Raw genomic sequence first — 25,509 nt, forward strand, 5'->3', positions numbered from 1 at the left:
GAAAATATCACAGTCATAAAATGCCTTTTAAAGAGAATATGTACTCTAAAATTCATTCTTACAATAAAAAGCAATCCATTCTATTCATTATGTTCTCCTGGGCCTCTCTGTGCTGTTTCTGCCACTCCCTGCTGCAATCCTGGCTTGTAATTGCCAGTTTTAGGCAGTGTTTACAAACAAAAGACATGGCTTCTAACCAGAGTATGATAGGCTGAGAACAGCTTACTGTGTGACTCAGTGCTGCACATTCCACACATTCCAGCCTGAGCCAGACAGAGCGGACAGAGGAAAGAAGATAAGATTTATTACAGAGACAGTGCAACTAGAAAAGGCTGTAGTAAGACAGACCACATTAGAACAGGCATAGAAACTTATAGGATAGAAGAAATAAGGCTCAACATTTTGTTACAGAGTCTCTTTAAGCCACCAGCAAGCAAGAAAATACTCAAAATAAATTTAATATCACTTTTTCACTTACTTTTTCAATTGTACAATTCTAAAAAGTTAGATTAAAGAGAAGATGAAAATTCTCTCCTGGAAGATAACTGAAAAAGCATCTGAGCCTTTATTTTTTTTTTCACTTCAGTGTCACTTTAAGGAATACGGTTTATTTTGAAACGCACTGGCATCGTGTCCAGCCATACTTATTTTCTGGTTACATTTTGTCTAATACTGGTATGACAGCAGAGGTCTGTACAGCAAGGTTACGCAAACATCTCCATTTCTGTACAGGTAGCTTGCTGTAATAGTAACTATTACAAAGAAGGCATTGACAGTTTATAGTCTCTTCCCCCATCCTCCTGCAGAGGCTTCCACTAGTTATATGGGCTAAGCAGGTCCTGCGAACTGTCCGCTCTTTCATGTGTTTTGCCGACTGACAGAGGAGTATTCATGGCTTTGGAAGTAGAACAGCAAAGTGCACCAGAATGTGAAGGCATCACGTATAAAATGTGAGCACGGAAGGGGGAACAAGGAGGTACCTTATGTGTCAGCAGAGTGAAGTATTTAACAGCAAGAAGTACTTGTCTACAGCGATCCAGCTCAGCTCCCAGTCTGAGTTGATGAATCCTTTTCTACCCACGGAGGACAAAAGCTTAGACAGCGACTAGCGAGATGGCTCGAGGGCTCGCGGTTTTCCTTGTGGTGGCCGTACTGCTGTTGGGGCAGATTAGTGGACAGGCATCAAAGGCCAAAAACAAGAAGGATCGCCGGTCCAAAGAAAAAGGTGAGGGTCTTCTGTTGATTATAATGCTGGATTTAGAGGAGTAATTTTTTTATGGCAGATTTAATCACTTTGATTGACTGAAATCTGAACAAGATTAGGTAGTTGGTGCATCAATCCCTGCTCCCTAATGCATTATCAATTAGAGAAGAATTGATCATTGCTTAGCTGAGCTAAAGTCTCAATAAAGCAGATCCAGAATACATGACTGTAAAATGCATGCTTTGTGGTTCATAATTCAAAACCTAAAGGGAATAGGTACAGTGGGTTGCAAAAGTATTTGGCCCCCTTGAAGTTTTCCACATTTTGTCACATTACTGCCACAAACATACATCAATTTTATTGGAATTCCACGTGAAAGACCAATACAAAGTGGTGTACACATGAGAAGTGGAACGAAAAACATACGTCATTCCAAACATTTTTACAAATAAATAACTGCAAAGCGGGGTGTGCGTAATTATTCGGCCCCCTGAGTCAATACTTTGTAGAACCACCTTTTGCTGCAGTTACAGCTGCCAGTCTTTTAGGGTATGCCTCTACCAGCTTTGCACATCTAGAGACTGAAATCCTTGCCCATTCTTCTTTGCAAAACAGCTCCAGCTCAGTAAGATTAGATGGACAGCGTTTGTGAACAGCAGTTTTCAGATCTTGCCACAGATTCTCAATTGGATTTAGATCTGGACTTTGACTGGGCCATTCTGACACATAGATATGTTTTGTTTTAAACCATTCCATTGTTGCCCTGGCTTTATGTTTAGGGTCATTGTCCTGCTGGAAGGTGAACCTCCGCCCCAGTCTCAAGTCTTTTGCAGTCTCCAAGAGGTTTTCTTCCAAGTTTGCCCTGTATTTGGCTCCATCCATCTTCCCATCAACTCTGACCAGCTTCCCTGTCCCTGCTGAAGAGATGCACCCCCGAGCATGATGCTGCCACCACCATATTTGACAGTGGGGATGGTGTGTTCAGAGTGATGTGCAGTGTTAGTTTTCTGCCACACATAGCGTTTTGCATTTTGGCCAAAAAAGTTCCATTTTGGTCTCATCTGACCAGAGCAACTTCTTTCACATGGTTGCTGTGTCCTCCACATGGCTTGTGGCAAACTGCAAACGGGACTTCTTATGCTTTCTGTTAACAATGCCTTTCTTCTTGCCACTCTTCCATAAAGGCCAACTTTGTACAGTGCATGACTAATAGTTGTCCTATGGACAGAGTCTCCCACCTGAGCTGTAGATCTCTGCAGCTCGTCCAGAGTCACCATGGGCCTCTTGACTGCATTTCTGATCAGCGCTCTCCTTGTTCAGCCTGTGAGTTTAGGTGGATGGCCTTGTCTTGGTAGGTTTACAGTTGTGCCATACTCCTTCCATTTCTGAATGATCGCTTGAACAGTGCTCCGTGGGATGTTCAAGGCTTTGGAAATCTTTTTGTAGCCTAAGCCTGCTTTAAATTTCTCAATAACTTGATCCCTGACCTGTCTTGTGTGTCCTTTGGACTTCACTGTGTTTTTGCTCCCAATATTCTCTTAGACAACCTCTGAGGCCCTCACAGAGCAGCTGTATTTGTACTGACATTTGATTACACACAGGTGCACACTATTTAGTCATTAGCACTCATTAGGCAATGTCTATAGGCAACTGACTGCACTCAGATCAAAGGGGGCCAAATAATTATGCACACACCACTTTGCAGTTAATTATTTGTAAAAAAATGTTTGGAATCATGTATGATTTTCGTTCCACTTCTCACGTGTACACCACTTTGTGTTGGTCTTTCATGTGGAATTCCAATAAAATTGATTCATGTTTGAGGCAGTAATATGACAAAATGTGGAAAACTTCAAGGGGGCCGAATACTTTTGCAACCCACTGTATACTGGGGCAATTATATTACCTATACTGGCGCAACTATACTAGCTACCTATACTTGGGCAACTATACTACCTATACTGGGGGCAACTATACTAGATACCTATACTGGGGCAACTATACTGGCTACCTGTACTGAGGCAACTATACTACCTATACTGGGGGCAACTATACTAGATACTTATACTGGGGCAACTATACTGGCTACCTGTACAGGGGGAACTATACTAGCTACCTATACTGGGGCAACTATACTACCTATGCTGGGGGCAACTATACTACCTATACTGGGGGCAACTATACTAGATATCTATACTGGGACAACTATACTACCTATACTGGGGGTAACTATACTAGATACTTATACTGGGGCAACTATACTGGCTACCTGTACAGGGGGAAACTATACTAGCTACCTATACTGGGGCAACTATACTACCTATGCTGGGGGCAACTATACTACCTATACTGGGGGTAACTATACTAGATACCTATACTGGGGCAACTATACTGGCTACCTGTACAGGGAGCAACAATATCGGCTACCTATACTGGGCGCAACTATACTAGCTACTTATCCTGGGGCAACTACTGTATACTGGATACCTATACTGCGGGCAACTATACTTGGCTATTGTATACAGGGGGCACCTATACCTGGCTACCTACCTATTTTTGGGTGCCGTGCGATCATTCCTGGGGGCCTTCCAAGGGGCAGGCCTGACGATGTGTAAGGGGCCCAAAAATTCCTAATAGTCTACCGCTAAAACATACAACGTCTTGTAAAAAAAATAGAAATCTATGACATATTACAAGTAAATAAAGCAGGCTGTTTTACTTTTACTAGGAGTTACACTTGCTACAATACCCAGGGCTGGAAGAAGGTCCTCCAAGACCAAATGCAGAGAGATGCCCCACCTGTTCCTCACACACATCCATCAGACCTTAATTTGCTCAAAGTTTAAATCTTAAAGGTTAAAAGTTAATTGTACATTTTCTACGTACTTTTAATGGGGGTTTCTTTCATTCATTAAATCATAACTTCCATTTTTTCTCCCTAAAAGGAGAGCTTAATTATTAATGATTTTACATGGAGGAAGATATATGTTGGTCAAATACGAATGTTTAAATACAGCATGTCCAAAAAATAATAAATTATACCTTTTAGCTCTGTGCCATATTTTTGCATTATGTTTTGCCTCCTCCCTCTTTTGTAGGCCACTCCTAGCGTGTTTATTTCCCCCTCTAAGAACAAGAGTGAAAAGGCACTTGGTATGCAGCCTGCTATTCCCTAAATACAATATGTAGAACTGTAGTTCAGTGATTCAATTTTGAATAGCTGCAGTATACTTGTCTACCACAAGATGGCACAATTTGCTTTTATTCAGGTCACCTCCTCTTTCCTCCATCCATTGATGAAACCTGGCAAATGCGCAGTTACTTGGCTATGGAATGGATAGAGCTGAAGTCAAAGTGTGACCAGGGCCGGCCCGCCCATGAGGCGGGGTGAGGCGGGTTCCTCAGGCGGCAGGAAGTGGAGGGGCGGCACCAGATGAAGTGGCTGTGACTGATAGCGGGGGGAGCCAGAGCCGCGGTGAGGGCAGCCCTCCCTCTCCCTCCCTCTCCCCGGGCTGCCCTCCATGCTCCCCCCTCGGACTGCAGGCAGCAGAGTTAGCTGTACACAGCTGTTACTCACCTCCCTGGATCCGATCGCCGCTCCCGCCCTGCTGGTCTCCTCTCTGCAATGTAGCCGCTGATACACACGCGGCTGCTTCCTACGCAGCGTGTGTAATGTATCAGCAGCTACATTGTAGAGAGGAGACCAGCAGGGTGGGAACGGCGATCGGATCCAGGGAGGTGAGGCACAGCTGTGTACAGCAGCGCTTCCCTGCGCGCTAACTCTGCTGCCTGCAGTCCGAGGGGGGAGCATGGAGAGCGGCCCGGGGAGAGGGAGGGAGAGGTCGGGCTGCCCTCCCCGCGGCTCCGGCTCCCCCCTCCGCCATTATGAGGGGGCACCTACCTGGGCAAGCTACCTATCTATCCTATACTGGGGGGCACCTACCTAATCTAACCTGTACTAGGGGCAGCTACCTATCTATCCTATACTGGGGGGCACCTACCTAATCTAACCTATACTGGGGGCCAGCTACCTATCTATCCTATACTGGGGGGCAGCTACCTATCTAACCTATACTGGGGGCAGCTACCTATCTAACCTACACTGGGGGGCAGCTACCTATCTAACCTATACTGGGGGCAGCTACCTATCTATCCTATACTGGGGGGCACCTACCTAATCTAACCTGTACTGGGGGCAGCTACCTATCTATCCTATACTGGGGGGCACCTACCTAATCTAACCTGTACTGGGGGCAGCTACCTATCTAACCTATACTGGGGGGCAGCTACCTATCTAACCTATGCTGGGGGGCAGCTACCTGTCTAACCTATGCTGGGGGCAGCTACCTATCTAATCTATACTGGGGGCACCTACCTAATCTAACCTGTACTGGGGGCACCTACCTAATCTAACCTATACTGAAGGGCAGCGACCTAATCTAACCTATACTGGGGGGAAGCTACCTATCTAACCTATACTGGGGGCACTTATCTAACCTGTATTGGGGGCACCTACCTACCTAGCTAGCCTATACAGGTGGCAACTATACTGGCTACCTATACTGGGGGCACCTAACTAACTAACCTATACTGGAGGTACCTACCTATCTAACCGATGCTGGGGGCAACTATACTGGCTACCTATATTGGAGGCACCTACCTAGCTAACCTGTACTGGGGGCACCTACTTATCTAACTTATACCGGGGAGGGGGGGGGGTGCCTGCCTATCTAACATACTGGGGGCAACTATACTGACTACCTATACTGGAGGCAACTACCTGGCTAACCTATACTGGGGGCAACTTTACTGGCTCACCCATGCCTGGCCACCTATACTCGGGGGGGACCTATAGCTGGCTACCTATACCGGGGGGGGGGGGGGGGGCGCAATTTTTACACCCTCGCCCTGGGTGCATTTTAGCCTAGAAACTGCACTGTTGCCGCCGGCCTCCGAGTCCGATGACTCCGAGCTCTGCGGCCTCTCCTGTCTCCTCCAAGGCTGCACGCTGGTGACGCTCAGTGGCGTAGCTATGAATCTCGGGGCCCCGGTGCGAGTTTTACATTGGGGCCCCCCAAGAACTCTATACGTAGCAATTGATACGGCGTAACAAAACCTGCCAAGGTCATCTACAGTGTCAGAGGTGCCAGAAGGGGATGGGGAACAGCTTGTTAATGATTACTACCATTCAAAGCATCTATAGAAGTGATCATTACCAACACAGGACCAATAAACAGCTTATACTTTGGTTTAGGAAGGGCCCCATGGGGCCCCTCTGGCCCAAGGGCCCCGATGCGGCCGCTACCTCTGCAACCCCTATTGCTACACCCCTGGTGACGCTGCCTAGTGCCTAAGCCTGCTGATTTGATGGCGGTGGCTGCCGCCCGCTCTGCTGCCCTGGCTGCGGCTGATTGTCACGGTCAGTCACTGAGCAGCGAGCGCCGCCGACGTGACCGTGACGATGATGATGATAAAGCTGGCTGGCTGCCGCCGGCCGCCGCTCACTGGCCCAGCGCGAGATCCCTCAGATCCGAGATGGAGCATGCCCGCCGCAGACCGCAGCCGTCTGTCCCCTGCCAGTGCAGGATGCATGCTGGATGCGGATGCCCGCTCTTCGTGGCCGCCAGACCCGGAGGGAGACCGAATCCCCGGTGAGTCAGTCACTCACTTTGCTGCGTCACTCAGGCTTTCCTTCGCGGACACGGTCGGTTGTGTGGGGGATGTAATGTTATGTAGAAATATTGGGGGGGGGGGGGGGGGCGCCTTTACGATCTTTGCCTCAGGCAGCAGAAAGTCCAGGACCGGCCCTGAGTGTGACACTTGGTCTTTTGCTGTTGTCAGAACCTGGAAGTTTGCGGCTAACCAGCGCCACTGATTAGGACTTTGTGAAAGTGTCAGGAGATGCAAAACAGCCATCTGGTCCTCTGGACCTTTCTTACTCATCTATCATCCTTTCATACATGTACAAATGTATTTTGAGCTACAATATAGAAGAACATGCTGTTACAAACATTCAAATCTCCTTCCTTAGATCCTTAGATCAGCCATTTCCTGGTTTCCAGTGGCGTACCTAGGGAATTTGACAACCGATGCTGTTATTTACAGACACTACCACCTCTCACCCTCACCCCCAACACCCCCCCCCCCCCCCAAAAAAAAATGGGAGGGTTGACGGGTTTGGGCGCCGAGCATGTTGCTGCAAATTTAATTTTCAGATTTTTGGGAAAAGGAGCCGTTAGGATGTGGATGAAGCTAACTCTTATGAAACTCTGTACTCTATCAGTGGTGCAGAAGAGGTCAGTGCTATATAAATAGACAATAATAATATATATAGTAGGACATTAGACTATGACTATGGTATGATTATATTGTGAGCTCCTCTGAGGACAGTCAGAAAAGGGGGACATATGAAAGAAGGGGGTGAATAGGAGGAGGGGGGATAAAGAGGTAGAGGTACAAGACAGAGAGCCTAGTGGGAGAGGAGAAATGTCAGGAAGACCTCTCACCAAGACTGCAGTCATCCCCAGTGCTGTTTGGCAGGGACATGTTGTTAAAAGAAGCCACTAAAATCTGAATAGAGGAAAGGGTCATAGAGGAAGACAACAGGGTGGGGGAACTCGGAATCGAGATAAGATTACCTGCAATCAAGCCAATCTAAATTGGCTTTAGTTTGCTTCTCTGCTCACTACAGAAGTTGGCTGTCAGCACCTGTATCACTGGCTTCTGCAACAGCAGACTGCCCTTCATTATTGATTAATTACTCTGTTCAGGATAAATAATCAATAGTGTAGGGCATTCTGGTATTACAGGCAGCAGCCAGTGCACATGGCTACTGATGACAGGCAACTTCTAAAGCACTAAACACATCCTGCCAGCTCTCCCTGGTAATGTACCAGCTGCAGCACAGCAATCATTCTCTCTACTCACCCTGCTGCTCTGCACATTCACTCGCTGCAGGCTGTGTGTAGAGAGTGAGGAGACACATTGCCCACGGGACAGGAAGGGGGAGGGGTGCTACATCTAGTGCGGGATGTAGTACAGTCCCCTACACTGCCTGCTGCTATTTTCCCGAATGTTGCCCACACTATGAGAAAAGGTCCCAGGTGGAAGAATACAGTGGCTGAGCACCACAGCGGCACCCTTATTCATGGCTACATTCGGTGCTGTGAGCACCTGCAGCCCTAAAGTAGGTAAGCCACTGTGGGTGGGGCTTGTGACATGACAACTATTGCTCTCTATAAGTGTCTGATCAGCTGCCCTACCAATTAGTTATATTCCCATACCTCCCAACTTTTAAAAATAAGAAAGAGGGACACTTAAATACATACCCCTGCCAAACCTCTAACCACGCCCCCACCACACCTCTAGTCACTGATACCAGATAGAACTCAGAAACAAAAGATGGAGGTAGAAATAAAATTTTGAGTCTATTAAACACATTTTCCAATTGAAAAAATACATATATTTACATAGATCTATATGTCAGTCCTGATAAGGACAAGGACAAGTGTTGAAGAAAGAGGGACAGAGGAATTAGGTTCCAAAAGAGAGACAGTGTCACTGAAAAAAACATATGATATAATGGGAGCTATGATGTCACTTCCTTCTTTGTGCAGACCTATGAACCAGTGAGACAAACAGCGACAGGGGGGTTGGGGGTATCTTTTGCACCAAGCCATATACATTTGCCATGGTTTCTAGCATGTTTGTTAGAACATGCAGTAGCAGACTGAAGCTGAAAGAAAACATTTAATGGTATTCAGTTACAAAATATCTTGAAAAATGATGCAAGATTTTTGTACAAAAATAAAGTAATCATTTGTAGAGTTATTCAAACAACTAGACATCAATAATTCCAGTGTCCAGAACATGATCAACAAATGAAGAATATTTAAGGCAAATGCCAACTTGTCCAGGCCAGGCTGTATCAGTAAGATCAGCCCACGCAGCATGTAAGATTCTGCAAGAAGTCTTTATCCCCAGAAGGTGTACCAGGTGTAGTACTAGACTGTACAGAATTAACATTAAGGAAAGACTAAGAAAGGAAGCCCTTCACTGGAAGATCTTGATATCAACTGTAAAGCATGGTGGTGGAAATGTTATATTTTAGATCTCTGCAATATCATAGCCTTGGCAGCTCACCATTATAACATTCCACCAGAGGGTGCTTGAGGATAACTGTTGAAGATATAAATACATCTGATAATGAACCTTAACGCGGACGGGCACGCACGCGAAACGCAACGCGTACGAACACACGCCATCCGCGTTTGTATGCACTGCGTGGCTGATCCCATCACTGAAAAGTGAATGGGACAGCCACACGTTTTTGCAAAAAAATGCGTGCAGCATGCGTTCCCGGACCGCACAGGTCCGGAACGCATGCAGTGTGAACATCAGACATTGCACTCTATGCAATGTCTGATGTCGTGCGTGTCGGCCACCTGCACGCGTTTCCAAAACGCGGCTGGAAACACGTGCAGTGTGAACGGGGCCTAACATGACAATCACTTTAACTATTCAAGGATATCAACCAAAGAATGTCTGAAAAGGTGTAATGATCCGCTCAGCTGGCTGCACAGGCAGACAGCTGTTTGACCATTCCTCAAGTCTGTGGGATGCAGGTCTCTGGATAATAGACCTGTCTTTGCTTTGCAAGCTTCAGACCTGCTCTGCTGTTGAGGAATTTGCATATACTGATTATGCAAATTGCCTATTTGCCTCCCTTGAAGGCTTGCAGCATAAATACCATGTGATCCCACAATCCTTTGCTGGTCATCATGGTTTGTTACTATTGAAACACTCCTGGAGTGTCAGCCTTGCTATTGTTTGCTAGGATTATCTTAGAGTATTCCTGGGGACTGCATTAGGCATCCCTCTAGTACACTCAGGTTGTATTATTTGTATTGCCTGTTCTATCTTCTGTTTGTCCTTGCGATTGCACTGTCTCCAGCGGTGGGCGATGGTGAATCGTTTGTTCCAGAACTTGGATCACACTTGCTCTGGCGGAAAGAGCAGTGGATCCTGCTAGCCTGTTTCTGTACTTGGATCACACTTGCTCTGGCGGAAAGAGCAGTGGATCCTGCTAACTCTGTTTTCCTACTTGGTTCACACTCGCTCTGGCGGAAAGAGCAGTGGATCCTTCCTGTCCTGTCTCTGAACCTAGATCACACTCGCTCTGGCGGAAGAGCGGTGGATCTTATTTTACCTATTCCTGTTTCTGTTAGTTTGTCTGTCTGGATCGCACTCGCTCTAGCGGTAGCAGCGGTGGTTCCTTTTGAACTCTGCCTGGGAGTGTAGGCCAGAGCTGTGGTTGCTGCTGGCTGCTCCTTCTCTCTGTCTTGTCTGATACGAACGCTTGCTGTAGGCTCGGTGGGGTAACCGTTAAGCAAGTGTTCGCGTTCTTTGTTTCGTGTTTGTGTGGCGTTGGTTAGTTAGGGTGGCGTGCTTGTCTCTGTTGCGCTTATCGTGCGGAGAACACGCCGTAAACGCGTTCGCTGTTGCGAATGAGTGCGGTGTTCGCGTTTATCTAGCGTTTGTTATTTTCCTTGTCTTCTCATTGTTGTTTGCTGTGCCTTTGCTACTCTCGTGCTCTGTCGTGCTTGGACTTGTGTCACTTATGGCAATCTCTTCTCTCGCGATTGCGTTCCTACTTTGTTTCTGCTGTTGTGTGTTCACCGTCGCGGGTTGGCGACTAGATTGGTGCACACACATACATTCTGTCCCTGTGCTCATTCTCATTGGCAATCGCATCTCTTGCGATTGCGTTCTCACTTGGTTTCTCTCGTACAATTCCTATCTGGCATCTGTGGCTGTGCAGAGGATCTGTTCTTCTGCACTCCACGGCTCCATCTGCCGGCAGGAATTCCCCTCTACAGCTGCATTGCACCTTTTGCTGGGTTCTCTCAGATTATACGCTTGTGGAGGATTTCCGCAGTGTCAGCACGCATCCTGTGCGCTGACCACGGAAAGAATTCCACAATCGTTACAAAAGGGAATAAACAAACAGTTGGTTCTGGAGTGATCAAGTCAAAGCCTGGATCTATACCTCAGATATGCTGTTGGTGATTTGAAGCTGTGTTTGAATGAACCCTTTCAAACATCTCACTTCTAAAAACAATTCTGCATAAAGGACTGGGAAAAATAAATATTCTAGTTTATTTCAAAGGTGTATATACAATTATAAGGTATACCTACTTTAAACCTCAAGTGAGAGGGATATAGTAGCTGCCATTTTCATTTCCTTTAAAAAAAATACCAGTTGCCCAGCAGTCCTGCTGATCTTTTTGGCTGCAGCAGTATCTGGATCAGGGATGCTCAAATTCGGCTTTGGAAGATAACCGGATAGTTGTTATCCGTATATCTCCCAGTAAAGCTGGGCGGGGGGTCAAGCTTACCTGTCTGACGTCTTCCTCGGTACGTCCCTCGGCGCCTCCCACGGTGCGTTCCACGCGCATCACGTGACTACAAACACTTCCTCCTTCAACCCAGAAGGAGGAAGTGTTTGTAGTCATGTGACCGCCGCGTGGACTGCATCGTGGGAGGCGCCTAGGGACGTACCGAAGAAGACGTTAGACAGGTAAGCTTGACTTCCCCCGCCCAGCTTTACTGTGAGATATCCGGATAGCAACTATCCGGGTATCTCCCGAAGCCGAATTTGAGCATCCCTGATCTGGATCACAGGCCTGAAACAAGAATGCTGATAATGTAGTCTGACTTCAGTCTACAGGTAGTTATCAGCAGGATTGCCAGGTAACTGGTATTGTTTAAAGTGGAAGTGAACTCAGAACTTTCTCTCTGCTCTAAAAGATACAGCATAAAAACCTTAAAAAAAATGTTTTTGCTATAGCTGATACAATTCCTAAAATAAATCTCCAGTATTTCTACTTCCTGCTTTCATGGAAGAAGACATATTGTTAACAACCTGTGCTTTCACATGAGCTTATCTGCCATGGCAGTCAGCTGACAAAGGGGGGAGATCAAATTACAAAAATGGAATGAAAAATGGGCGTGGCCATGACATTGTATGGGCAGAGCTAACGTAATGATGTAACAGCGAGGCATAAGAAAGCAGTGTTTACGCCATGATGTGGTGAAATGATGATTCACATCATGAATGTGCAGAAACTGTGTGATGCTATTTATTAGTATACCGTCACCCCAAAGCAGCACACATAGCCAACTATGACCATTAAATAATAAATGCAGCAACAGTTACCCCAGACACACGAAAATAAATGCAGTGGGCAACATTTCAGCAGAAAATAAACGCAGTGGGCAACATTTCACCAGAAAATAAACGCAGTGGGCCACATTTCACCAGAAAATAAGCGCAGTTTGCAACATTTCAGCAGAAAATAAATGCAGTGGGCAACATTTCAACAGAAAATAAACGCAGTGGGCCACATTTCACCATAAAATAAGCGCAGTGGGCCACATTTCACCAGAAAATAAACGCAGTGGGCAACATTTCACCAGAAAATAAACGCAGTGGGCCACATTTCAGCAGAAAAAAAACGCAGTGGGACACATTTCAGCAGAAAATAAATGCAGTGGGCAACATTTCAGCAGAAAATAAATGCAGTGGGCAACATTTCAGCAGAAAATAAACGCAGTGGGCCACATTTCAGCAGAAAATAAGCGCAGTGGGCAACATTTCACCAGAAAATAAACGCAGTGGGCCACATTTCAGCAGAAAATAAATGCAGTGGGCAACATTTCACCAGAAAATAAATGCAGTGGGCCACATTTCACCAGAAAATAATGCGATGTGGGCCACATTTCACCAGAAAATAAACAAAGTCAGCCACATTTCACCAGAAAATAACGAAATGTGGGCCACATTTCACCAGAAAATAACACAATGTGGGCAACATTTCACCTGCAAAAAAAGGAATTTACTCACCTGACAGAAGTCTCCTCTCCCGGCCGGCCTCTGGTGCGCAGCTACCCGGACGATCTTCCTGCAGTCTCCCGCGCTGACAGGCAGAGAGCAGGGCAACGGGAAGATGGTGCCCGAAGCCCTGTACTGGAGACACAAATAGTCTCCAGTACAGGGCTTTGGACGCCATCTTCCCGTAGCCCTGCTCTGCCTGCCGGAAGACTATGGAGGCTGGAGCAGTGCTGCGGGCTATGAACTGGCTCAGCATCTAGTAGACGCCCCGGCCAGTTCATGTAGGACATAGTGCAGCAGCGATGGCGTGCCAGCGTGACATAGGTTCGCTGAGGTTGTTTCTGCTAAAGAGGCAGACAGCAGGAATCAGAGTCAAGGCATACTTACTTTTTCCTCAGAAAGAAAAATAGGATATTCATTAGTTTTGTTGAAGAAATTATTGAAATCTTAGGGCTTGATTCACTAAACCGTGATAACTCATATCACAGCCGTTTTCGCATGCATTTTCGCGTTTGCGCATGAAAACGCACAATTGCGAGCAAAAATGCACGGGAAAACAGCCGTGATAAGAGTTATCATGGTTTAGTGAATCAAGCCCTTAATGTTTCATCACTTTTAGTTCAATTGCGCCAGCTGTAAGAATTGAAGTAAAATATGGATAAGTCAATGGGCTTGATTCACTAAAACCGTGATAACTCATAGCATGGCAACGCCAGCATTTTCGCACGCAATCGTGAAATTTCGTGCAAAAACAAAATTTTCGCCCGCAATCGCAAATGAAAGAAAGAAAGAAAGAAAAAGCATTATGTGGGATGTACGTACTTTTCCACACTACTGTATATTTGAGTGGAAACTCTGCAGAATACACTTACAGGATAGCATGGTGCAGCCTGCACAAGTGTTAATTCTCCTCAGTTAGTCCATTGAAGTAGACTCAGTACATTTCAGTGTTTACCCAGCTCAAACAGGAAATGTGCTGCGGATTCTCTGAAAAGATGCATGAAAAGAATATTTGGAGGGAAATATATGAAAAAAAGATGAGTGGCGTCTTAGGAACAGAACACGGTGCCCTGGTAAACAGCTGCAGGGCCAGGGATAATTTAAAAAGCGTTCAAAAAACAAGGTTACAGGCAAAGTAGAACTAAGGCATTGCTGTGAGAATGTTACGTCTCCACCACCCTGGTGGCATGACTCACAGCTGTCCCACTTTTGGAAACCGATCCCCCTGTGCCTTTTGCCTCTTCTAAAGTCCTGCTTTTTTGGCCTGGTGTTCAGATGTGTATAAATAAAATGTATTTACCTGCTTAAAAACAACATACAGCAAGACCCCCGTTAGCCGGAATTTAACTAACTGGAAGTGTCAAGCAATTGGCACCTGCTGCTGCTTGAGACCCCACAGCAGACACAGCAAGTTTCCTGGCCTATTTGCAGGCAAAATGCTCCGCAAGGCGGGAATCTAGAGCTCCCCCAAGGCTCTCCCACCTCTCTGATAGATATCTTTACCTTCAACAGTAATTACTTCGTACAGAAAACCACAAAATGATATGCAATTAAAGGACCACTGTCAGGAAAATCATAAAATGTAAAATACATGTAAACAGTAAACACATACAGATAAAAAGTACATTTCTTCAAGAGTAAAATGAGCCATGATTGACTTATGTTGCTCTCTCTTACAACAGGTAGTAGAAATCTGATAGAATCTACAGGTTTTGGACCAGCCCATCTCCTCGTGGGGGATTCTCAGGGTTTTCTTTATTTTCAAAAGCACTTAGAGAATGGCAGTTGCTCCGTTCAATTGCCAAAAAATATGCAGTATGCAGGGAGGCTGGGCAGCATCTTTGTGTAAATCCTTTTAAGGGAGGGTCTTTATAATGAATAAAGGCCATGCTGAGAATCCCCCATGAAGAGATGTACTGGTCCAAGACCTGTCGCTTCTGTCAGATTTCTACTACCTACTGTAAGCAAAAGCAACATAGGGGAAAAGTAAATTATGGCTCATTTTACTCTGGAAGTTCCAGAACTAAAGAAAGACCTGAAGGAACTTTACTCTGGAAGAAACACATTTTGTATGTGTATGGGTTCAAATGAATTTTAAATTTTACAATTTTCACGATAGTGAATTTAAGGAGGCATAACAAGAGCAGTTATACATCCCTGTTCCTACAGTGCAGGGAGGGGGTGTGGCCAAGTAACCTTTAAAGCGGAACTGTAAATAGTTTTTAAACACAGTGTTTCACTTGCCTGGGGCTTCTGCAAGCCCCCAGCAGCCGCCCTGTCCCGCGCCGGTCCTGCCCGAGCCTCCGTTCTCCCGCCGCCAGCATAGTTCTGTTCCTAGACTTCTAAGTCAATGCCAGCGCAGCTCTGGCCAAGCGTATCTTTTCTTCGCGTTCCCCTCTGCAATAGCAGGGGAGGCGAAGAAAGGATCCGCATGGCCAGACCTGCGCAGTCGCAGTGGCCCGGCGGTGAAACCGAAAGCAGCTAGCGGCGGGAGAACGGAGGCTCGGGCAGGACCGGCGCGGGACAAGACGGCTGCTAAGGGCTTGCCAAAGCCCCAGGTACGTGAAACACTGTGTTTAAAAACTGTTTACAGTTCCGCTTTAAGGGATGGGCTTTCGAGTATTCATCTACTCAAATTCGAAATTAAAATGAGGCTTGATTGCCTCAGGTGTGACCAGGGGAGACGAGGGGATACTTACCCAGAAGTCCATCAGCTTCTATGCGTCTCACTCCACTTGCACACGACCTATGGGACGCGTTCCATGACACACTACCATACTTCCTCCTTCAAACCGGAAGGAGGAAGTGCAATAGTGAATCGTTCAACGCGTCCCATAGGTCGAGTGCAAGTGCCGTTAAAATCTGACAGGACCGACAGGTTTTGGACTGGTCCATTTACTCATGGTCGATTCTCAGGGTTTTCTTTGTGTTCAAACGGCAGTTGCTAACGACAGTTGCTAAGTCTAACTGACAACATAATGTGCAAGTGAGGAAATGCTGTTTAAAACCAAGAAAACCCTGAGAATCCCCCATACGGAAATGGACTAGTCCAAAACCTGTACGTTCTGTCAGATTTTATTGGCTTACTTTTTTTTCGCTGGAGTGGTCCTTCAAGCCATGTGTAATTTAGTGTTTTGGAGGCAGCCAGACTCACTTGAATTATTTGTTTCTAGTATGGAGTCCTAATTTTGCTTTTTCCACCTTTTATTTGATGATTTTAAACAGGAGGTCTATACAATATCCTAACATTGTGGTGTTTTCTTTTCAGAAAAGGATGGAGATTTGCAGACTCAGATTGACAAGCTGTGGCGGGAGGTAAACTCATTAAAGGAAATGCAAGCATTACAAACCGGTAAATATAACTTGCCATTCCTTTCAGGTTCCCAATAATGGCTCAGCATGAAGAGCGGTTTACAGGAAAGCACTGCTTTTGTTAAAATGAATACTGCACATCCTATACATCATATCAAAGCTAATTCTGTGGAGGGCATTGTGCTGAGGAGATGGCTTCCTCATTCTCTCTGTAGCACTCTTATGGTGCCCATACATGGTACAATTTTTTAATTTTTTTTTTTTTGATTAGATCATTTTGTTGAATTATTCCATTAGATCGAATATAAAGATTTTTCCAACATGTCCGATCGGATTTTTATTGAAAAAAAAAAGGGATAATCGATTCTTTTTTTTCTTGATCGAAAAAAAAGATTATTTTAAACTTTTATTCGGTTCGATCGTTTTAGTCGAATAAATGGGAAAATTGAAAGTTTTTATTGTACCGTGTATGGGCACCATTAAAGAGAACCTGGACTATCCTAAAGTGCCCATACATTGTACAATGTTTCATTTTTTTTTTCGATTAGAATTTTCGATCGTTTAGTTTGATTATTCCGTTAGATCGAATATAAAGATTTTTCCAACATGTTGGGTGTCCAACACAGTAGGTCCGTGCAGCCCGGTAATTGAAATCCACACCCACAAGCGTCGTGAGGGGGGAGGGGGGCGGAGAGTGCGACCCGTAGCATGTGGGGTGACCCCGGCCGCCCTGAGCGCTGAGGGAGGGGGGTGCTCTGTAATGGAGGGGGGAATAAGCCGCGGGGAGGGTAGCCCGACCTCTCCCTCCCTTCCTCTCCCTCCCTTCCTCTCCCCTGTTTAGCAGGAAGCAGCGTGTGTATAAGCGTCTATGCAGAGGAGAAGACCAGCGGCAACTGAGCTGCGATTGGAACCAGGGAGGTGAGTTACATTGAATATTTTCAGCGCTTCCCTGCGCTAACTCTGCCCGGGGAGGGGAAGGGAGGGAGAGGTCGGGCTGCCCTCCCCGTGGCTGACTTCCCCCTCCATTATGGGGGAGGGGGAACCTACCTACCTACCCTATACTGGGGGGCAGCTACCTATCTAACCTATACTGGGGGTCAGCTACCTATCTAACCTATACTGGGGCAACTACCTAATCTAACCTATACTGGGGGGCAGCTACCTTATCTAACCTATACTAGGGGGCAGCTACCTATATAACCTATACTGGGGGGCAGCTACCTTATCTAACCTATACTAGGGGGCTAACCTATACTAGGGGGCAGCTACCTATATAACCTATATTGGGGGGCAGCTACCTATATAACCTATATTGGGGGGCAGCTACCTAATCTAATCTATACTGGGGGGCAGCTACCTATCTAACCTATACTGGGGGCAGCTACCTAATCTGACCTATACTGGGGGGCAGCTACCTAACCTATACTGGGGGCAGCTACCTAATCTGACCTATACTGGGGGGCAGCTACCTATGTAACCTATACTGGGGGCAGCTACCAATCTAACCTATACTGGGGGGCAGCTACCAATCTAACCTATACTGGGGGGCAGCTACCAATCTAACCTATACTGGGGGCGCCTACCTATCTAACCTATACTGGGGCACCTACTTATCTAACATGTATTGGGGGCACCTACCTACCTAGCTAGCCTATACTGGTGGCAACTATACTAGCTACCTATATTGGAGGCACCTACCTAACTAACCTATACTGGGGGCACCTACCTATCTAACATATGCTGGAAGCAACTATTCTGGCTACCTATATTAGCCCACTGCCTTACAGTTGTAATGCCCACAGTTACATTACAGTTAGTTCCGCCTATGTGATATCATGGCCACACCCATTTTTTGTTGTGGCGCGCTTCGCTTTTTTTTGGGGGGGGGGGAAGGAGAGTGTGTTGGTAAATTGACCGCACTGGGTGTCAAATACCCTAGCTACGCCACTGTCTACACCCTGGCAGGGATAACAGATGCCAAACAGGGCGCAGATTTCAGTTACCGCTGGGAGTTTAATAACCGATCCAGGAGTTATATGTACAAGTTATTTGGTTTGGGTTGTCAGGGTAGCCTCAGTTTATAGATGGAATCTCCTTTAACTATAAGGACTCATTGGGGCTCAGTAGAGCTTTACTTATGACAGCAGCCAGTCAGAGATGAATTAAGATGTAATTAGGCAAGATAGTAGATTCCCCCCCCCCGCGGTCCTTTTGGCAACTAAAGTGGAGAGAGGTCAGAGAAGGTGGCAGATGGTCCTGTTAACACCCACTAGGCCCCCAGCACCTACCTAGGTTTCCTGGTGAAATCAGTAGGGTTTTCAGTATTCAACATTACTGTAAAATATCTACAGTTACCTATTAATATTTTATGCTTACTATCAAATGTATTTGGTGAATTATCCTTGTATTAACATGTTAAGCCGCTAGAGGGCGACAGCTACTACATTTGTGTGTTTCTTTAAAAAGACGGATTAGAGCTGCTCACTTGGTTTCTGCCGGGCAGCCATAAGGAATTCTCCATTCAGCTGGGAGTTTGGAATTTACAAAATGTTAAATGAAATAATTTCTGACCAACATGCTCTGGTCCCTTAAAGCTATGTACTCACCTTGCGATGCAGGGAGATGCAGCGACGTCTGCCTGACGATGAGTGCTCCCCAGATTCATCTTCTGGTCGGCGACGTTACACAACTGGGGCCCGAATGAGACTTCAAGCGATTGTGGTACTTTACTCAGGAGTCGTTGGGGATCTTAAAGATCCAATCTGCCGTGATGGTCAATATCACTAACTGATGTTTGCGTGATCCTGCGCCTATACCCACGTGGCGAGATCGTGTAAACAACCGCTTGTCAGGAAGTGTGGGGCTAATCTGTGGAGAGTGTGCATGGAGCGAGCTGGAGGGAGGGGGCAGGTGTGTGCATCCTGAGGCCATGTTAAAGGACAACTGAGGTGACAGGTGACATGAGATAGACATGTATGTAAAGTTCAGAGCACGCAAATAACTAGGCTGTGATCCTTTTTGTCTTTCTCTGCCTGAAAGAGTTAAACATCAGGTATGCAAGTGACAGTTTCTGTCTGGGTTGGGACTAGGTCGGTCTATAGCATAACCCTCACTGATAAGGAATTCCAGCCATAAAACACTTTCCTGTCAGTAAATGGCTTCTGAGAGCAAAAAATAGAAAAAGGGTCAATAGTTTGTAGATTTGATCTCTGGCTTACTTCAATGCATGTGTCATTGAGCAGAAATTATGAAGCAGTAAAAACCTAAAACTAGGTGTGAATATAAAATAAAACTGTGGGATATCTAAAAAAAAAGTCCTTTTTAGGTGGAGGAGGATAGATACAATTGTTTATCTTATCAGTTTATTTTCACCTCAGGTGTCCTTTAAAAAAGGTATCTCAGGAGAGAAGCAGATTGACAGAGGGCGGAAACAGGAAAGCAGACACACAGACACAGGGCAATAGGATGCCCAAAGACAGCTATTTTCAGCCCTTTCCATTGTAATGGAACAGAAACAAATCCTTTGGAACGGAAATCGGTTCTTTTTTCACGAATCTGGTTAACTGAAAGTGCCAATGCGAACCGGACCGTTATATACCATTATATCTTGGCACTTCAAACCTGCATGACAGGTGCTCTTTAAATGGCTAATATCTCTATTCCCATTTTAACCTTCCTGGCGGTAACCCCGAACGTAGTTCAGGGTAAGCCACGCAGGAGGTTTTCTCAGGCCCTGCTGGGCCGATTTACTTCCTTTCTTTTTTTGCTGCACGCAGCTAGCACTTTGCTAGCTGCGTCAGCACACCGATCGCCGCCGCCCCGTGCTCGATCGCCGCTATCCGATCCGTGAGGAGGCTTCCCATTGCCGCAATGGGAAGCCTCCTCATGGCGCCCCTGGATAGTGCTGTATAGCATGAACTAATTCCCGCAGGGCGATTGTTTTGCGTTTTTTGGTTTTTCACCCTGCATATTTAGGCATGCGAAAGCAAATGCTTATTTGCATGAGCAATGTCTCGTGATTAGCCAATAGGCCAAATTTGCAAAGCCAGATTTGTCAGGTTCACTTGGTTGATGCACACATGTTCTTTCTCTGTTGTAATTAGCAGGTCTAATTAATTTCGCCAGGAGGGAGCGCAGCAGTTTTTTTTTTTTTTTGTAAATCATGTAGTGAGCCCAGGGCTCGCGACGGATAGCGGCGATCGAGCCCTGGGGCAATGGGAAGCCTCCTCGTGGCGCCCCTGGATAGTGCTATGTAGCATGAACTAATTCCCGCAGGGCGATTGTTTTGCGGTTTTTGGTTTTTGACCCTGCATATTTAGGCATGCGAAAGCAAATGCTTATTTGCATGAGCAATGTCTCGTGATTAGCCATAGGCCAAATTTGCAAAGCCAGATTTGTCAGGTTCACTTGGTTGATGCACACATGTTCTTTCTCTGTTGTAATTTGAAATTAATTAGACCGCCAGGAGGGTTAAGAAGCGCTTCTGTTAGGCTCCCAATAAAGCGAAATCATTTCTGTCTTTTAACTGCAGCGCTAAAGCCAAAAATAGCCTTACAAGAAGTAAGAAAAATGGTTTTATGAGCTGCATTTAACATGTCCTGATCTCAGTGAAGCCAGTTACAGCACTTACACACTGAGATCTTATTTTCAAGCTGCCATGTGTAATTATCTACCGTATAATCTCTTTATATTATTTCCCATTTAAACCGCACTTAGCGGCGCAGCACTGCTGTCTGCCACACAGAACCGTTTCTTGCTGTCTGTGGCGGTGCCCGTGATAGATTTTTGTGTGGGGGGAAGTCTTTATTCAACTGAACTGTTTCAAGATGTATCACAGAGCCTCAGGGCCTGATTTACTAGGGGCATCTCCTGAGACCTCCAAGGCTCTCTGGTGGAGATATCACAAGTGTTCCAGCAAACCTGGATTGGATTATGTTTGTAGATGTCTAGTATTAGGGCTGCAGCCCTTGCCTGGGGTATATTGGGACATAGTGCAGGTTGCTCAAAGGTTAGTAAAGGAATAGCTCCCAACTGTCCCTCTTTTGGGAGCCCTGTCCCTCTTTCCTCCTCATTTGTCCCTCTTTCAGGACTTTGTCCCTCTTTCTATGTAAATATATATATATTTATCTACTAAAAAATGTGTTTGATTGACTCTAAACTTTATTCCCGTCCTTTAAATTGATATATTACTAATTTTAAAATGTTAATATGAAGGAAAATGAACCAGGATAGAAAGGACCAGTGTGGTTTGAATTATAAAACAACAATTTTCTTACTAAATCTTTATGGTATGCGTGACTAGTGGTGGGCGTGATCAGGGGTGTGGCAGGGGCGTGGCTTAAGTGTCCCTCTTTCTCATCTCAAAAAGTTGGGATGTACGGTAAAGGTAGCCATATATCAGGCGATGATGGGCAGATTCGACCAAGAGACGAATCTCTCTCTGATCGAATCTGATTAGAGAGAGATCTGTCAGCTGCCCATACTCCGCAGGCCGATTTCCGATCAATTTCATGCTGAAATCGATCAGGAATCAGCCGCACACCCGATCGAGTAAGTCGAGCCTACATCTTGCAGCATGTCTGACCTATTAATGCAATTGCTCGCATTGTCAGCTGGGCATGCACTTGGTGGTACCGATTTTCATTCATTTATAATAATCCAATCAGATGGTCGATTGGCCGCCAAGTCGTCTGATGTATGGCCACCTTGAGGGCCCATTCACACTTGCTGTTAGCAAAACGCTAGCACTTTTGCTAGCGTTTTGCTGTGGCGATTTTTGGTGGTTAGCGCCCCAAAAAAAAAATCGCAGTTCACACTTGGCGTTATTTTGGCGATCGCGTTTAGCGCTTCTATAGCACTGAAACGCGATCACCAGGAAATCGCCTGAAAATTATGCAGGCGACGTGCTTGCGTTGTGTTTTTAGGCGATTTGCGGAAATTATCGCAAATAGCCCATGTAAGAACGGGCCCATAGACTTTAATTACACTGAAAAGCGCTAGCGTTTAAGCGTTTTGCCAAAATCGCCGGCAAAACGCTAAAGTGTGAATGGGCCCTAAGTTGCACGATTGCAACTGCATGTAGGCATCTGAAGACAGAACTCTTATTTAATAAATTCTGACTGTCCTGGATCTACTCTAAATACCGCAATCACACAATTTGCATACTGTTTAGCAACTGTTTTTGACAGGCAGCTGACAGGCAGTGAATTCACTGCCTGTCAGCTGCTGTCCTACATTGGTTGGGCGCTTGCTAGTGCTTGGTACTGACCCTGCGCAGATGGTCTCTCCATGGAGTCACATCTGAATGCAGCCATGTCAGAGACGACGTTGCGTTTCTCACCCTTGACACACATGTTGTTCCAACCGCTTTCTTCTATGCAGCAAAACGCACTTGATCCAAACTAGCGTGCGTCCTGCCTTAAAGGGAAACTTAACTGAACAAAAAGAGTTTCACTTACCTGGGGCTTCTACCATCTGCCTGCAGCCGCCCAGGGCCGGATTTGTACTTTCCAGTGCCCTAGGCTTGCTGTCATCTACCGCCCCCCCCCCCCCCCCCCCCCCGCCACCACCACCACTACCAAAAAACATTCTGACTAACACTGACTATCGATCATTGGTTTGAATGGGCTCATTTTAGTTGTGCTGCTCTGCCTCCCATTCAGCCAAGAATCAGAGGATGCTCTGTCTGCTCAATAATTCCTGCAATTTGTGCTCCTGCCCGAAAGTGCACAGCAGCCAATAGTGTTCTGGGAATGCATACTTGAGAAATGACGCTGATATATGTACTTGTCAAGAATGCATAACACTATACTGGCGTTGGTTGCTGTGCACATCTGGGCAGGAGCAGAAAACTTGCGCAAGTCGCAAGTGGCCAGAGCATGCGCTGCTTCTTTGTCCTCTGTGCGACTGGCTGCAGTCATAGCCACATACAGGTGACAGGGAGCGTGAGTGGCCAGAGCATGCGCTGCTTCTTTGTCCTCTGTGCGACTGGCTGCAGTCATAGCCACATACAGGTGACAGGGAGCGCGAGTGGCCAGAGCATGCGCTGCTTCTTTGTCCTCTGTGAGACTGGCTGCAGTCATAGCCACAAACAGGTGACAGGGAACGTGAGTGGCCAGAGCATGCGCTGCTTCTTTGTCCTCTGTGCGACTGGCTGCAGTCATAGCCACAAACAGGTAACAGGGAGCGTGAGTGGCCAGAGCATGCGCTGCTTCTTTGTCCTCTGTGCGACTGGCTGCAGTCAGAGCCACAAACAGGTGACGGAGCGTGAGTGGCCAGAGCATGCGCTGCTTCTTTGTCCTCTGTGAGACTGGCTGCAGTCAGAGCCGCAAACAGGTGACGGAGCGTGAGTGGCCAGAGCATGCGCTGCTTCTTTGTCCTCTGTGAGACTGGCTGCAGTCAGAGCCACAAACAGGTGACAGGGAGCGTGAGTGGCCAGAGCATGCGCTGCTTCTTTGTCCTCTGTGAGACTGGCTGCAGTCAGAGCCACAAACAGGTGACAGGGAGCGTGAGTGGCCAGAGCATGCGCTGCTTCTTTGTCCTCTGTGCGACTGGCTGCAGTCAGAGCCACAAACAGGTGACGGAGCGTGAGTGGCCAGAGCATGCGCTGCTTCTTTGTCCTCTGTGAGACTGGCTGCAGTCAGAGCCACAAACAGGTGACGGAGCGTGAGTGGCCAGAGCATGCGCTGCTTCTTTGTCCTCTGTGAGACTGGCTGCAGTCAGAGCCACAAACAGGTGACAGGGAGCGTGAGTGGCCAGAGCATGCGCTGCTTCTTTGTCCTCTGTGAGACTGGCTGCAGTCAGAGCCACAAACAGGTGACAGGGAGCGTGAGTGGCCAGAGCATGCGCTGCTTCTTTGTCCTCTGTGAGACTGGCTGCAGTCAGAGCCACAAACAGGTGACAGGGAGCGTGAGTGGCCAGAGCATGCGCTGCTTCTTTGTCCTCTGTGCGACTGGCTGCAGTCATAGCCACAAACAGGTGACAGGACAGCTCAATGGAGAGAAACAGAGAACAGGTAAGTAGCAAACATCCTGTCAATACCCACTTTGGATGTTTGGTTGTAATTAGAGCGGACCTGAACTCAGAACTTCCTCTCTGCTTCAAAAGATACACAATAACATAATAACCCTTAAAAAACATTTCTTTGTTACAGCTGATACAAATCCTGAAATCATTCGGCAGTGTCTACTTCCTGCTTTCATGGAAGCAGACATATTGTTAACATCCTGTGCTTTCAAATTAGCTTAGATGTTGTGGCAGTCAGGGGACACAGGAGAGATCAAATTACAATGTCAGATTAGACAAAGATGAGGGGGAATTACACAGGCTCTCTAAAAAAAATACAAGGTAGATTTTCTATGTTTTCCTTCTGTCCTGTGCAAGAGTTCAGCTCCACTTTAAAGCATCTGAATGATATTTATTTATATTTGAAAAGTCTATGCATATGGTGGTGTGCTCTAACATATTGACAGTATACAGGAACAAAGTCTTAAGAAGGCTTATTCACAGAAAGATTACTTTTTTTCTTTTAAGCCAATAAATGGTATCATCCTCATTTAAAACTCTCTGCTTTCGCTGTGGCTAAAATGGTACAATGCTTTACTGCTACAGGAAAGGAGAAGGATGCCAAACTATACAGACTAGCATAGAGGTAGTAACAGCTCAGGTGACAGTGACAGTTTAGCAATGAAAGTAAAGCAAACATTATTTTTATTCCTCTCATAGATGGTAGGAACAGAAAATGAGTCAGGAAAGAGTTAACTGAGACCACTGCTGGCTAGGAAGGAAAAAAAAAACCTAAAGCCATAAATTTAAGTAGACTAGAGATAAGAAAGTGTAATTAACAGCTGCTGGGGTCAGTGTCAAAACTGTAAAGGAGAAAGTGAAGAAATTAGCAGGGTTCACTGAATGCCTGCATTAAAACTCAGCGGAACTTAGTTCTATCTGCTTTGTAATGTAAATCCCTGGTATTTCTCACATCAACTTGTATGATCATGATAAGAGGAATTGATCATCAGATGAGGTGACAGCAGATGTTGATTGAGAGAGAGAGACTTGCTGGAATTGGGGAACTCTGGAATTCAGCTATTAGTGCAGAGCA

At 46.2% G+C, this 25,509-nt stretch overlaps 1 protein-coding gene across 3 annotated transcripts in view; it reads left to right on the plus strand.

The window, feature by feature from the left end:
* Positions 1–25,509, plus strand: part of CLEC3A (C-type lectin domain family 3 member A) — a 126,876-nt gene that overhangs the window by 97,289 nt on the left and 4,078 nt on the right. For 2 of the 3 annotated variants that reach the window (XM_068260566.1, XM_068260567.1), the window contains exon 2: positions 16,366–16,449. In XM_068260566.1, coding sequence (XP_068116667.1) covers positions 16,366–16,449 — 84 coding nt within the window. Of the gene's footprint in view, positions 1–772; positions 1,226–16,365; positions 16,450–25,509 lie in introns of those variants that run through there. The other variant, XM_068260565.1, reaches the window with a different exon arrangement.

Source organism: Hyperolius riggenbachi, chromosome 11, assembly GCF_040937935.1.
Source record: "Hyperolius riggenbachi isolate aHypRig1 chromosome 11, aHypRig1.pri, whole genome shotgun sequence".
NCBI classification, from domain to species: domain Eukaryota; kingdom Metazoa; phylum Chordata; class Amphibia; order Anura; family Hyperoliidae; genus Hyperolius; species Hyperolius riggenbachi.